This window comes from Numenius arquata, chromosome 10 (genome assembly GCF_964106895.1).
Source record: "Numenius arquata chromosome 10, bNumArq3.hap1.1, whole genome shotgun sequence".
NCBI classification, from domain to species: Eukaryota; Metazoa; Chordata; class Aves; order Charadriiformes; family Scolopacidae; genus Numenius; species Numenius arquata.
The window spans coordinates 9483109-9499337 of record NC_133585.1 but is presented as its reverse complement, the minus strand read 5'-3'; the positions used below and the strand labels follow the sequence as shown (position 1 = coordinate 9499337).

The 16229-nt window shown below is 40.0% G+C and overlaps 1 protein-coding gene across 1 annotated transcript in view; it reads left to right on the top strand.

The window, feature by feature from the left end:
* ZCCHC24 (zinc finger CCHC-type containing 24) overlaps positions 1–16229 on the top strand; it is a 110598-nt gene that overhangs the window by 2179 nt on the left and 92190 nt on the right. The window contains exon 2 of the mRNA XM_074155065.1: positions 15166–15366. Within this exon, the coding sequence (XP_074011166.1) occupies positions 15166–15366 (201 nt within the window). The remainder of the gene's footprint in view (positions 1–15165; positions 15367–16229) is intronic.

The window sequence follows — 16229 nt, the reverse complement described above, 5'->3', positions numbered from 1 at the left end:
AGTCACTTTAGCTGTTTTTCTGCATGGATTACTGTCATCCATGAGCTGTATGGATGCAACTTTATTCTGCTCTTTTTCACCTCATTACAGTTTCCTGAAGCGCACAAATGACAACAACTGAGAATACCAGCTCTGTAGAAAGCCTAGAGCATTCACTGTGCAGGAAATAAGGAGCCATTTCATTCCATACAGATATTAAAATATTTTCTAAAAGATCAAGCATATTAGTTTGTTCCAATCCATTTTCCAGCCTGTGACAATAGCATTGACTATGTGGCTGATAGGTAGATATTGGAAACACAGAAGTGTCTCTATCTGAACTATGTGTGAATACAGGGTAACCTGAAAAGAGGGAAGGGGGCACAGCCATCTCATACGGCATGGGAATGCATCTGTCCTGCCAGATATACCCCGAAGAAAGTAAGGAACCCTTTAGTTCCCCAGCCTAATGCAGCCTGCTTAAACAGCAGCTTTCATTCAAAGGTTTGGAAGGTGTTAGAGATAGTTATTCAAAAAAAGTTCTGTCGATACATTAGATGTCCCGTTCTTTCCAGAAACTGGAAACTAGACGGCTTTTTTGGCAGCAGTCACCCCAGAGTTTCCTACAATGTCATGCTCTTAATTCTTGAGATTCTAACATCTGTTTATTTGCAGATGCCATTGGGTATACACTACGTATTTCAACTGCGTAGAATTATTTTGGGGAGCATTAGTACCGTATGCTGCTTCTGCATCAAGTGGGGTTATGCTATCTTTGGAACAACACATAGCTTTCCACAGTTAAACTGTTGACTGTTTTCTACACAGTGCTTGCTTTGGTTGGCTTTTTTTTTTTCCTTCCAGTTTTGTCCTGGGTTGGCTTAGCCTGGAGCCGAGCTGTGACAATGATTGACACATAGCCGTACACAATATTTGGAAAGTGACCTAATGAGGGGCTGAAATAGCAACAGATTGAGAAACGATAGGATCATAGGGAGTAAAATAGTCACGCGTCCTGTATGTTGCCTTGGAATTGAAAATTTCTGGAGGAGAACGCTTGGAATAAGAGACAGCACTTGTGAAAAGTTGCTATTATACAGGGTTTGCAAGTCTGCATGGCAGTGCCTGTGTATGTGACTTGCATGCTGACCAAAGGAACTGGACAGAAAAAAAAAATAACTGCCAGCACCCACAGAGTAGTCTTGCACTTCACCAAGATTTTTGTCCTCCAGACTTTTTCCACTACAATGGACGCCTTCTAAATAAACATGATGAACACAGCTGTTTGGTGCATAAAAGCCCATTGTACCAGGGAAAAAAAAGCAATAATAAAGGTTTAAACAGTAAAGCGACAATGAGTGTTTTGTTCCATATGCAAGACTCATTTTGCAAAACAGACTTGCTTTAAATAAAACTTTACTGCAGCGTGTATTGTCCTACATATGAAACGAAAGCATGTTAGAACATTAAGATGCATTAAATTGGCTATTGAACTGGGCTCCACCCTCATTATAACACCATCCATCAGAGCCAAGTATTTGAGGTTTTGTTGTGAGGCTGGTTACATGGGATTTAATGTGTTTGAGACATGGCCAGGTAACTGTGGCTTTGTGTCATCGAGTGGTATAATTGAGAAACCTAGAATAAGGGTGTAAGAGAGGCATATGGTATTTTTCTATACTCACAGTAGACACCCTACCAGATGAATGCAAGAAGAGTCAGCAACCAGTAACTGGAAATTACCATATTATAATCATCAAACATTTCTTTGGACACAGAGCGCTAATTCCGGCACAAGCCAATATTTACACATGAGAAGGAGCCTGTGTCCTAATGAATTCTTTGCCCATGTGCAATACTATGCATGTCTTTCCAAGAGGGGAATTCCTTCCAGAAACCTCGATGGCAGCCACTTTCTGGACCTAAAACAGCACAAATTTAAGCACAAATAACTACATATACTAGATTAGAAAATAATCACTTTTTTTTTTTTTTTTTCAAAAAGTAGTTCACGTTTCTGACTCAGGGGCTTCCAGAACCAATCTTTATAAGCAAGAGAGGAACTAATTGGGAATGAGAGAACATGAGCTAGTTCAGTTTTCTACAGTAAAGTGCAGATCACTCACTGAGAAAGGAAAATTTGTGGAATTAAAAAAAGCTTAGATAGTATACTGTGGAAAATAATGTTCAAACCCCTGTGAAACAGATCCTGTATCCATCCCTGGAATAGATACTGCTTATCGGCTTCCCAAACAAGAGAGGTCAGTATGACAATGACATTCCTATATTAACAACAACGACAAAATCCCATGAAGCACTGTCAAGCACAAAAGTGTATGGAAAGAAGTTGGCATTTCTACAGCAAATACATTTTATATCAGACAAACTTGTTTTCCATCTGTCTTTCATAGAGTTAGAGGAACATACATTAGCCTGATACTTGATGAAGAAAGATCTGTTATTTAGCCTAGATGAATTAATTTGGAAGATGATTATAACATTAAAAAATGTTTCACCATTCTCATAGTGGCAGAAGAGGGATTGCCATCGACCGCTAAATTAAGTGCCATATCTCTGAGAACAGCCATAATTAAAAGATTTAAAAGAGAGAACAAAACACGTTATAGCAGGCTGCTCACAACCAGTACAGTCCTAGGGCAAATACAGAGATGCAGATTAGCAGAAATTACTGTATGGTCCAAAACATTCCCGATTCCCTTCATTTTTGGAAAATTATTAGTTATTCTAAGAGTGAGCATATTTCTGATCTACAGAGTGTGCTCAGCACTGCTGTCAGGACTTCTTGCTTCACACTTGCAAACTAAAGAACCACAGTATTATCTCCTCTTATTTAAGCATAGTTATTGACAGTCACAGTAGTGCAGTGTACAGGTTGCCTGCTGTACACGAAGGCATCCTTTAATAATTGTGATTATATTTGTATATTTGATTGATTTCCTCATCTTCATTATTCCCACTATTCTTCATGTAAGCACTAGCATTTCAGTGCCCTCATCAGTGCCAGTCAACTCCTTTCAAACTGTTTTTTCAGGAAGCTAAATGTCAATTCTCGCATTGGTCCTTTTAAGAGTACAGAGAGCTGAATCCCTGTTAGTCCGGAGTCAATATGCATTTGGGGATCTTGGTGGCATCAGCCTCCTCCGTCCTCCCACACAGCCAGCCCTAGAGCCCTTTTGATGGTACTGCCTCAGCACACAAAGTGCAGCTTTCACAGCCCACTCTCTATTCCGGACTCAAAGTCTCAGATCCTATTACAGGTATTTGAGCCTACAACTACTCTATTTCCAATGCCAGTTGGATGTGTGATTTAAAATGCAAAGAAGCAGGTCTTTACATCTAGAAGCGTTCTTTTTTAATTCCCTGTTCTTATTTCTGCAGCCATGGCCTCCCGCTTTGCTACTTTGGAAAACGCCCTCTTTTGCCAGGGAAGAAAAAAAAAAAAACTATATGTGAATGTATTATAGGAAGTAGAGTCTGAAAATAAGATCTGTATTTTGTATAAGAAATGGGAAACTTAAGTTATCATACAAATTACACTCTTCCATTTGTATCCCCTAGGTATGGCTATGACTTCCCTGCTCTCCAGGGTTTTTTTGTGGGTTTTGTTTTGGTTTTTTTTTTGTTTGTTTGGGGTTTTTTTGGTTTTTGTTTTGGTTTTTTGTTTTTGTTTTGTTTTTTTTAAGTGCACTGTACTACATATGGTAGATACTCTTCCTGTTATTCACACTGAGGCTGAATTACCTAATAGCAATTTAATTGCAGAAGGGAATACACAAGAGCCAAATTTGCTTCTCTTAAGCAAGCACTCTAAATGCAGTTATATTGCTTTTATTTGGGCTTCCTTACCTGGGTATGAACAGCAGAAAGCTTCCAAAAGTAAGAAGAAGAAGTAGCGAAGACATGTTGAAGTAACTCCAACAGCCAGAGCCTCTTTTGTTGCTTCCTCACCCTCCCCGCATCCAAAGCAAATGCTGCTGTAGCTCTGCAGTGCACCTGCGCTACCTCTAGCTTTAACTAGTTCAAACATGATTTACAGCTGGGCTTTAGTTCTTGGCAACCAATGTATTATCCACCATAGTCTTCTGAAGCTATTTAGTGTCACATCAAAGGCTGAACCATGTTTGGAAAGCTGGCAAGAGCCTAAATATTAATTGCTGAACCTAAATCAAATCTTCCAGAAGAGGGATATGGGCCTTCTGCTTTACTATTGATTTCTTTTTGATAGGCAAAAGAAAAAAAGCTAGCAATAGAAGACAGACCAATTATATGTATTCTCCCTGATTAGTTGAAAGCTGTTGCCAACTCTTAAATCACTTGTGACTTTGTGTTTATGCAAACTCCTCATTGAGAGGAGCACTACCATTCACTTTCTGTCTCGCAAATACATCTACGCCTTGGAAAACTTGCCAGGCAATACATAGAAAAAAAAAACCCAACCCACAATTGGTGGAAAAAGCATGTAGAATTCTTGTTACAATTCTGTTTTATACACACAGCTTTCAGTTATTTTATGCGTTTACAGTGTCTTCCATCCCAAGGCACCCAAACAAAGGGGTGATGTAACTGTGTGTTGGGTAATGATTTTTCATCCCCTCCTCTTTTGCTCTGCAGACAGACTCAGTTATTCAGAACAGAAAAAAGGAAGATCCTTCTGCAATGAGCTGCACAAATGATCAGACAATCAAATCTGACTTGAAGCAATATATTCATTTATGAAGTGTATGGAATGAATGGATAACCAGGAGGTGTACAAAACTGCTTTTTATCCAAAAGCCAATCCCTGTCTCTTTCCCCCTCCCCCTGCCCTTTTGTTGGTGTTTGTTGGGGGGATGTTGTGGCATTGTAGGAGAGAGGCAGCAAACAACTTTTACCAAGGGTCCTGTTACTTTAGTAAAAAACAACTAGAAGAAAAGATCAGATTATTGACAGTCACTAGGTGAGGATTAATGCCACGAAAAGTTTTCTAGTTCAGCATTGAAGTGGGCCATAAAAGGACTCTGACACCTGATTTAAGCAATATTTAAATCTAAGACCAGAAGATCTTTTCCGTGCTACTTAAAGCATTGTGAAAAACAAAGACATGGCACAATTGCAGAAAGATGCAGCAACAGATATTACAAAGATAAAATCATACAATACTGACAATATGCATTTGCACAGAAACAAAAGCAAGTGTGTTCTATTACCTAAGCTAGATGCATACTTACAAATGCTGCCTTAAAAGCGATACTGGGTATCACCTTAAAGCTTCTGAATGGTTTTGTGAAATGTAACAGTTAATATTTGTACCTCTCCTCGGTTTCTTTTCCCCAGGAAGATTGCCAGCAGCCTGATGCCCATTTTGCCACTCTCCCGAATTGCTCTTCTTCCTCTTTTAGAAAGCCACAATGAAATGATTAAATTAAGTGGGAAGAATAGTCTTTTCTTCATGGCAGTTTACGTAGGTTCTGTCTGGGTTCCAGAGAAGTTATAATGGATCAAAGGAACCAATTGAGTTTCACAAAGCTATTCAAATCTTACAGTAACGCTAACATAATTCAGACAGACAGTATTTCATAAGTGTCACAACTTAGGCCACTTTTTTTTTTTCCTGCAGGTTGTTTTTTATTCTCAGAAATGTTGCAAACAATCTGTGATCTACTAAAAGTAGGACCTAAAATTATGGACAGATTCACTTGAGGAAAGCAGAACAAACGTAGGGTTAGGAGGCCTGGGCTTTGTCTGTATCCCTCATTGTGCAGCTGTTGGGAGTTTTGGTGGTTTTTGACGTATCACAAGCCTAGCCCATTACTTTCTGTCATGTGTTTTGGTGTAAGCAAATACTAACAAGTCCAATACTTTGACTAAGGAATTTTAAGGAGCCTCTTGTAGGCCCTTTTTCTTAGCACTCAGACAGGAGAGCTGCTGCATGGTCTTCCAAACCTGTATCTTAGGAAATACATTTTGTGTTTCTGCAGATCTAGTTTGAAGATAAGCAAATACCCTCATGGTACAAGACCTCTTACTCTCATATCCAAAGAAGATATATGTTCCTGCTGTATTAAACGACCACCCACACCTAGTCCTTGCACATGGCAGGATTTGATGTCTCTTTTGAATGAACACAAGTGCAACACCCTAGAAGGATCACAGGAATTTGGAAATCTATATTTACATCTCATCCAGCTAACTGCAAACCACGCAAAGGTTTTAAAGGGATCATCTTGCTCCCATAGGTTTCTCTTGCCAACCAAGGGGTTCCAGGTTTCTACACTTGGTTGAGATTGTAGCAGGGGAGTCAGAGCATATATTTTTTCACAGTAAGCCAGCCTTCTGTGCAACTATTTGTGTGTAATCATTAGGGCTGTGGATACCTGTGGTTGAATGGAAAGCAAAGAAACTATTGTACAGTCATTGCATCCTGAAAATGGGAGATTAGTAAGAGCTCTTAAGAGGGTTTAAGCATCAGTGGTCCTTGAAATACAGAGGTGTTCTTATAACCATCCTTCTCCAACATACTCTATTAATTTCAGTTCCAATGTAATAGATTCATTCCTCTAACAGACCCAACCTGGAAAAAAAAGAATTCTTTAAGTCTACTTGGAAACCAGATTACTCAATTGTTATCTTATAATTTATCTGAAGCATATTGTGAACTTTTAGGTTTACTTGCTCAGATCACATTTCAAGCTGTGCTGTATCACAACTGATTAGGAGGGTTGCTTTAAATGCAGATAAAACTACCTAAAAGATGGAGTCACAAAATGAAATTCCAGCCTGTCATTTACTACATGGAAATAATTTATTTTCCTCACTATTTTCAATTTAATAAAAGTTTTTTGTCTTCCCATGAGTGCAGGAACTGAGGCCCTAAGCGCATTGCGAGGGGCCCATTCTGGGCAGATGATGTATTGTTTCTACCTCTGACGGCGACCTTAGCTTTGCCTCTTTTAAACTTTGGCAGCCATAGCAGAAGTTTCTGTGCCAAGAAGGCATTACTGCATGTAAGTGATATAAACAAAACTGTCTCCGACTTGAAGTTCTGTTTAACCCAAAATGGACATTTCTTAGCAAAACCTTTCATCACGCAAGAGCTGCACAGAAGGTAAATGCTTTCCTAAGTGTGTCTTGAACAGTCACATATCTATTTCCGGGTGTTATTTTTCTTATGTTTGGAGTGTCAAAAGACCCACCAAATGAGAGGAAACCCGACTCTTGTTTTTCAAGCTGCAGGTCAGATTGAGACAAGATTTCCTGCAGGAAACAGAGATGTTAACAGAAAGTGCAGGGGTCAAAATATGTCCATCCCTTTCTCCCCTCACTTTATGCTGTACAACCTTCATAACCTCCTCCTCGTCCGAGAACCCTGTCTTCACAAAACAGGCTTGTTTTTTGACAACGTGAGGTGACAGTGCGATGGAGGTATGTGGTGGAGGCTCTCCCCATGGCCCTCCCTCGGAAAGGTCAGGGAGGTTGGGGGTCTGCAGCCTGGGGGAGACTCAGCTGCAGGCAGCTGAGGGACAGCCCTAGAAGCGAAAGCTCCAGTGGGGATGTGTTAAAGCAATTTGCAACGTGAATGGTCTCCCTTGTCCCTAATATAGTGCTTATGTGTTAGAGGTTCTCTTTAACATAAGTGGGCAGTTGTTTAGCATTCAGCAGATGAAAAGGATCCCTGCAGAGCTTGGTGCAAGATTTAGAAAGTTCCTCCAAAACTGTGCACCTCTGACCAAAGGAAATCTCTGTACTCTCTTTTCTCACCTTTCCACATCTGGTTAAAGGCTTTTTGTGAGGTCCACATACATTGTGTCCAAGTGTCCTCACTGACATCCACAGCAAACCTTTCCCCAAGGCTGAAATAAGGAGGGTCACACAACTAGCAGAGAGCTAAGAGGCCTACCTGAGCTCCAGCAAGCCTGAAGATGGTCACTGAGCAACTTCTTAGCTGTCACTGTTTTGTTACTTCCATACTACTGTATAGCAGATGGGGAGCAGCATTTTTTTTAAGATCTAAAGATCTGTGGAACTCATTGAAAGCTTTGGATCAAAATGTTAAATATCAGCAGATTTAAAGCAAGGGGAGATGGTGGCATGCATTGCTCTTCAGCGTCGCCGTGAATTGCAGGTAGGCCAGTCATAAACAGAGGAGTGTGTTGTGCCCACTTGCTGTTCTGCAGAGTCTCCGTGGTGATGAGCAATTACAGCCTGAGGAGCCACAACCAGGCAAGCTGTCAGATCTGGAATGACTAGATAGATCCATCCACTGGATTAAAGATTCATCATCCTACCGTTGACTCACTTCACAACTACTGGCAAGTCATACCGCATTCGCAGCTGCCTCCCTAAGATACTGTTTCTGCAAAAGGCAAATCCTAGTGCCATCGATCTGAAAATATTTAGAAGTAGGCATTAGTGTCAGCAGTTTAGTATAAGCACGTACTCGTCTAAAACCCCCTACAGAAGAAGGATGAACTAAGGTATACGTGGCTGATCTAACTAGCCAGAAATGTATTAATTAAGGTTTATTTGGCTAATCTACATTTATCTATGGTTTTACATGAGGAAATCGAGCAATTCACATTTTACTAAAGGCAGCCCAAAGACCAGATTTTTTGACAGCTAACTTAACTTTGACTTCAGAAGGAAACAGAAGCCCAAGTCTTTTTTTTCTTCCTCCAGCCAAACATTTTCTTCACTTAGTGATGAACTTTGCTTGCAGTTATCCAATGATAAAATGTTACTGAGTAAACTCTTAAACTGTAAAAGTATCTATAATTTATCTGAGGAGCTAAAGCAGACGTAAGCCATACAGGAGCAGTTTTTGAGGTTTTCCGGTTCAGCCTTGGTAATTAAACTTCTCTGTTGCTTCTGGCTCAAATTAATACAACAAAATTTATGACAGTATTTTCATTTAATCCCTCTATTTTCAGAAGGCTTTGGAGTTGGCCATAAACATCGATTCGTCATTGGACGTTTTCTTTGGGGACAAAACCAGGGAACTGTTTTGACTGCTTATGAAGAGCTGAAACACAGAGGAGTCAGAGATTTGAAATGCTCTTCTCCACGCGTGATCATCTTCAAGTGTAACTGTTGAGCTTTCACACACATTGCATGGCCCCACAGATAAATCCCATGTCAGAAGCAAGCCTTGGGGCTCTAGCAGAGAAGACAGATATAGGCCCTCAGGTTAAGTTTGATATATTCGTGTGTACAAGCACTGAATTACTGTTTGAGTAGCTTTAGGTTTCCCTCTCCTCCAACATGAAAATAGCAACTTATCCATGACGCTGCACGGGGATGTATACAGTTCTTATCTTCATGAAAATCCAAGCTGATAACTTAAGCACCTTTTGACATTTCAGTGCAGGGCTAATAATTAGCATGGCTAGTCTGGTTACCATCCTACACGCTTCACAGACTGGAGAATGTTTATAATTTACAGTATATGAAAGCCTTACTTTCTCCACACTGATGATAGGGCAACCCAACTCCTTTTTCCAACAAACTTCAAACAGCCATGGTGCCTGCTGACTTAAACTTAACTCTGGAAGTTAAAACTGCTTTATTTTTGTTTGCTTTATTAGGTTGGCAACATACTAAAGCAAAAATAAGTCACCAAAAATTCTTTGCTCATCGCTTTTCAATTACAGACTATTTCATGTAGTGGAAGAATTGATGACTGGACTACATTACAGGAATATTGAAATGTTACAGGACCTCACTTCAGTATGTGCAATTAAAACAAATGTGGAGAGAACCACTAGCACAAATCATACTAATTTATCACTTAAGCAGATTCTTTCACAAGTCCTTTAAAGATACTTTTAAACAACTGTAAACAGGGAAGATTTTTTTTTTTAAGATTGATTTGGACTGTAACAGGGCTTTTTTGTTCTCTTTTTTTTTGGGGTTTTTTTTTTTTTTTTTGTTAACCCACTGGATTTTTAGGTGGAATAGGCAGAATAATGATGCCATATCCAAATGAAATTATCCTACCAAAGTGTAGTAGTCACCTCTGCCAGCTTCAATGTTAAATCGCTTAACTAGCGGGAACAAAGAAGGACATCTGTAATGAGGGGTACCGTGTACAGAATCCAGCGTCTTGGGAACATTATGTGGCTTCTCCTATCCAGTTTTAGCTTCTGCACTTGAATGGCAGGTGACTCCAAAGAGGGCAAGAAGTTGTGTTTTGGCTGGTTTAAGTATTTCTCTCTCTCCCCTATTTTAACTGGCGAGATACTGCGTAGGGCTACCAGCGCAGTTTCTTTTATTTATTTATTTATTTGGGGTGGTTTTTCAAAGTATAGTTTTTAAATTAAAAAAAACACAACAAATGACCCCAAGAGCACCAAACCAAGTTACTGGCTAGATGCAGCCTTTAAACCTCTTCAACCAGCACAAGTCATTCTAGCTTCAGGTAATTGGTGGATCTGTACCCCTTTATCACTGCCTTAAGTGTCCAGCAGCCACAAACTGAACTTAGGTCAGAAACCGAATTTTCTAGATACGCCTCTACATTTCCAGTCCTGAGCCTAAAAGATTTGCTTCTGAAGTCCTATAAGTCTTAATAACTTAAGGCGGCATTCCCACATAAACAGGTTGCCGTTGCTCATTAGTGTCAGCTTATTAGCTGTTCTGGAAGATATGTAATCCTATCACCTTTGGGCAAGATTAAATATCATAGTTGAGATGCTAACATGCTATCTGTGCTTTCTCCTCCCCATTAAAAAACGCCTTTACAGCTAAAGCAGCGGCCATAGCAGTGGGAAATTTTAAAAGTAAGATATATCATCAATTTGTTCAAATCTTTCATTGCGTATTCCTAACAGTACAATTGTCTTTATTTTCAACATTACACCATTGCTAAAAAAGAAGCTGAAGAGATAAATTCTGTTTCAGTGTTTCCTTATCCACTTCTTGGCACATCAGTCCCAAAAGCTGTCTCTGAAAGGCAGGGACCAGCCAAGGGAATCAAGAGCAGTTGCCAGATTATTCACTTAACTAGGGAATTTCTTAGAGGTGGGTTAGATACTGGAACTCTTGAGTCACATGTGTTACCCAACTGGAAATTAGAGTAACTGAGTTATAGAAGACAATAGCTGCCTCTTTTACAAAGGACCACACTGCAACCTTACAGATTACGTGGCCTTTAACTGGAAACACTTAGCAAACAAATAACAAAGGAAGCCTTACTTCCCAACACCAGCAACAGACACAGTTTAAAGATATGCTGAGCAGAGAGGTTACCTTTGGAAAGTACAACACCAGATTTTCAATTTGGTTCACATTCAACTGAGTCAACAAGTTTCATAGGAAGAAAAAACAAACAAACAAACAAACAAACAAACTTACATTATCAGCTCAAACGTCCCACCAAGCCAGTTTCTAAGTTTTACCATCAGGTCTCCCATCCTCCCAGTAGAGCAAGATAAGGAAATCCTGAATTCGTTGCAGCTGGCCTGTAATTAGGACATGCAGTGTGGTCTTTTGGCTTCTTGAGAGCACTAACCCTTTCACTGCTAAATCCTTTCTGTGCTCTTGGAGCTCAAAATGACACTCCATTTGAGAGGCATTATTTGTTGTCTGCTTTTTAAAGAAATAGGTTGGCTTTGCTAGTGACACACTGTGAACACCAAGCAGTTATTGCTTTTGGTGGAATTCATCAGAGGAGCAGTCTCCGTGCCACCTCCCAGATGTGTACCAATACACTCGAGACCAGAATGAGTCAGATTGCATTTCCCTCTTCCTCTCTTATTTTCCTTTCTATTGTTGTCTGTCTGAGACCATCAACATTCTCCCTGTCACTCCAGTCATCCTCTGGACATCCCTTTTGAGTGTGAAACTAATTCAAAATTTTTGTTCAAAACCCCTCATAAAAACGCCCTTTGCAGCAGTGCAAACACTTAGTAAGGGCTGAATTGCCAATTTGCTTCTACAAAGACAAAATGGACTATATCACCATTTGCTTTTATTGCATTCATTACATGTTCCTGAGCTTTTGCTATGTGATTCCGGAGGCTGGGATGAACTTTCCCACCACCAGCCTTATTCTATAACTCAGCTTCTTTGGAACGGCTTTTTTCCTCATCTCCTTCTGAAGAACTGGAGATTTCCACAGCTAGCAACAGGATATAGCACCGTTTGTGCTGGTGCTCTTTATAACATCTTTCAAGTGCCAGATTGATGTATTTTTCACATTGACTCAGAGTTAAACTGATTTAAGACCATTTTCCAGGTCAGATCGACAGGAGCCGCTGAAGCGGTTTCCCTGACTCTATACCAGGAGCACTGGGCTGCATCTTGGGTTCGTCTAGGAATTTTCTTTAATGAATTCGTTGTTCTTTGAAGCACTGGTAACGTCAGCAATGTCCATCTTCTGCTTCACTGTCATCTTCTGGGATGTTATATTTGTGTCTTTTCCTCTTTTAACGCTGGACCTCAAGATGATTATAGGGAAGTGTTTCATGGTGGCGTGTGTAGCCTGAATGTTTTGGCGTGTCCAACTTTGGCACAAATGTCCTGCCAGCTGAATCAGGTGGCCGCTTTCAGAGCTATGTGCCACGCTTCAGCCACAGAGCCATTGGTGGCTACCAAGATTATGATTTAGTGTCAGTGCAGCCTGCAGTCTGATGGGATCTCAGTCTTTGACACCGCTTCTGGCTGTCATGGTTGAAACAAACAAAAGTTTGTAAAGGTTCACTGACAGAGTGGGCAAAATTGCGGTCATTGCAACCCTTATGTTTCTGTATTGACCTGAAACGTGCCAAGAAGGGTTGGTGGAGGAGTGAATTGCTTAATATCCAGTCGTGGTGCCAAATTACTCTCTTATAATGGGGGCAATAGCTCAGTGTAAAGGATACGTGGAAAAGAAAATAGTCACCACTGTGGGCCATATGTCCAATTTAAAGCCCGCTGCCAAAGCAGCAGACAGGTATGTTTTCTTTTGTCATTGGGCTGGCCCTGGGGGCAGAAATAGCAGCCTCCTGATGGGCAGGAGTTATATATTCTACACCCCCAGGGGATGTTCCAGATTTCAGCAATGGAAAAAGAATTTGGGATTTCATACATGCTGTGTGTCCATGCACCCACTTTTCTATAAAAATCAGATAACAGGGAATTTGCAAAGTAACTGATGGGTGTAATGTATGTGAAGTACTTTAAGAATCTCTTGGCAGGAGAGGCTCTTAAAAAGAAAGATTTAGTATTATTCCAACTGTATGTAAGAGAAAGTGGCTCCTAGGGAGACAAGAACTTCTTGAAGACCCTTAATTAATACTATTTTGGCATCCATAGCACTTCCCCTTCCTTTTAACAATTTGATGCCAAGAATTTCTCATTCCAATACTGTCCAATAAATCCTAGAAAATAAATTCCAGTGACTGCTGGAGGTATCTTTGGTTGCTTGATGACTAAAGCAGCTAAAACCTTTTCGTTAGTTTTTCAAATAGCTTTTCCTTTTAAAATGTATGGGTTTAACCCCTAAAACAAAGTGGCCAATTCTCCTCTCAGAAGCCATAACATCTTGCACCGGCACAGAACTATGCTGTGCTGGGGGTAAAATGGTGGGCGTTGCTGTGACAGGACGTGTGTGAAGTCCCCTGTGAGAACAGACTCTACTCTGTGGCCCTTTGAACTGCTCCTGCTGCTGTGTAACAGCTCCAGCTTTGTAAGAGGGGGCAGTGGAGCTCGGCACGTTGTGTTTGACTACAGTGAGAGTGGGTGAAAGGGATTATCTGTATGGTGGTAGCCTCCCACTTAGGCTGAATTTTTATTTACAGTATGCACCATCTGCAGTGGGATGGGATTCAGTGATAGTTGAGGCTCATCCAGGTAACTGTGCCCAGAGTTTACGTATGATTCATTTGATATGTGACTGTTACCCAGAAAACGTGCTCACTGTGCAGACATCCTCAGTGTTTGAGATCTCAGAGATAAATGTAATTCCATTTCAGATTTATTTCACAAACCATCTAAATCAATTTCAATGCATGTCTTCAGAATGTATATAACATATAAACATATGAAAACATATATAACATATATGTAGACTCCATTGAGATATTTGGATTTAATAGCCCTGAAAAACAAGGTCTCCACAGAGGCACAGATTGGACCTCTTCTTACCTCACTTTCCCATAAGCCAGCAGCAATTCTCTGATGCCAGGAGAATGACATGAGCATCCCATTATTGTGAAGTGTATCAGACCAAATGTAGAAACACCCTGTGAAATGTGCTCCAGCATTTCAGGGTGGAGCAGACTGTCAATAGTTGGCCCTGTTTCTATAGTTATTCATTACTTTTCATTACTATTTAGAACTATAGACTATAATAATTTAGAACTAGACTATAACAGAATTACTATTCATTAATTTTTTTTTAAGTTATTATTTACTTTTTAAACTCCTACTACACAGTTTCTTTTGAGCCTTAACACATTAAAGTGAATGAATCCTTGTTATCTCCATTAGGGAGATTAGCTATTTAGGCGATTATGGATTTCCTGCTGTTCTAAAACTACTGAATGGCAAATTAGGAGCTCCTGATTTTGATTTGCAGATTGAGAGAGTGAAGATCCTATTGAAGTGAAGTACAAAACCTAGGTATTTACTGTTTATCAGGAAATGTTTAAGTCACAGCAGGTTTCCCCTTAGAAAATCCAAGACACATGTAGGTCTGAATGTTTCTTGTTATTGTTTGAACATGGGACTCTATGTTGACTGTCTCATTAACTAGATTGGAAATTAAAAATATTTTTACATTTTTCTTGGTGTTCTTTTCTTTTCCCTGACTTCAGTATTGCTCCTATAAGTAGTATTGTACACAAAACTCCCTTTTGTGGGTTGTTCTTTCAGCTTCTTGCCTGTGTGTTCTAACCATACCATGAATGTGGTATGATCAAACACAAGAAAGAAATTGTTGTCTAGTGGAAAGGTTGGACTAATTGAATCGTGGTAAGCTCAGTTGTTTCCTCAGCAGTGGGGTGACCAGCTCCATTGCATTGCCTTCGTGAAACCTCTTTATTAATGGCCTGTAGATTGCTCTCCTCAAATATGCAGCCATGTTCTTAATGAAAAAAAAAAATCACTAGCTTTTTTCTACTGTTTTTATCATTTCCGTACTCAGATCAGTCTCAGAACAATCCTTAATACAGTACTGCCTTTCACGTGACCTTTTTCTTTTCTTTGCAGGCTCTGAGCAGCAGTCTGTACAAGAGCGCATCGCCTTATGGCTCCCTTAATAACATTGTGGATGGGTTAAGCTCCCTCACGGAGCATTTCTCTGACCTATCCCTTTCTTCAGAAGCCAGAAAGCCCAGCAAGAGGCCACCTCCGAACTACCTGTGCCACCTCTGCTTTAACAAGGGACACTACATCAAAGACTGCCCACAGGTAAGAAATATACAATATTCTGGAAAAATCTTCATGAAAATTTTCACCATTCCTTGATTTAGTAACACAGAATTTGACTAAAACTTCAGAGTAAGCACTGAAGAAATATCTTGACAAAGTGCCAAGGTAGCCATATGTTCTTTTAATCTATTCTTTATCACAATGCTGATGGAAAAAATATGTGATTTCATTTGCCTAATAAGAGTTACAAAAGATATTCATCTAGGCACATGATAAGTAGATTTTGGAAACTTTAAGAATGGCTACTATGTCATTTTCTATCACAGAGATTATGTAAAATATCTTTTCAAGCAGCACACTGTATAGTCAGTTTGGCAATGGTCAAATTAATAAAAATATAACAAGTTACACGTGCTAAGGGAGAAGAAACTGTTACACTGGATGAGGACTTTGAATCAGTGTTGCAGTAACACAAGCTCCAAGCGTCTCTGGTGCGAAATGTCTTTGGTTTCACAGAAGGGGTTTGCTATACTTGGCACATGCAGTGGTCTTGGACTCCCAGAACTTTTTTGTAGTGGCAAAACTGGCAATATTTGTTTCCTTAGAAAAGAGGTATAAACCAGTGTGCACTAAAACCACTCACCAATCTGTAATTTTTTATTCTGAGGCTCCAAGCCACAGTGTGCAAGGTTTATCCTCCTCTCAAATTTCAGATGGTTGCAGGCGTGTTGCTGGCTTAAACTTTCACAACTACAACAATATTCTATGTAGAGTCCCAAGGAAATTAAAGTGCTGCCAATATTGTAGAAATACAGATGTGGACATTCCTGGCATCCACTTCACTATGGCTTTAACCTCCTACCCTCTAAATGTGTGACTTTTAGCAGAATTAATCTGCATAG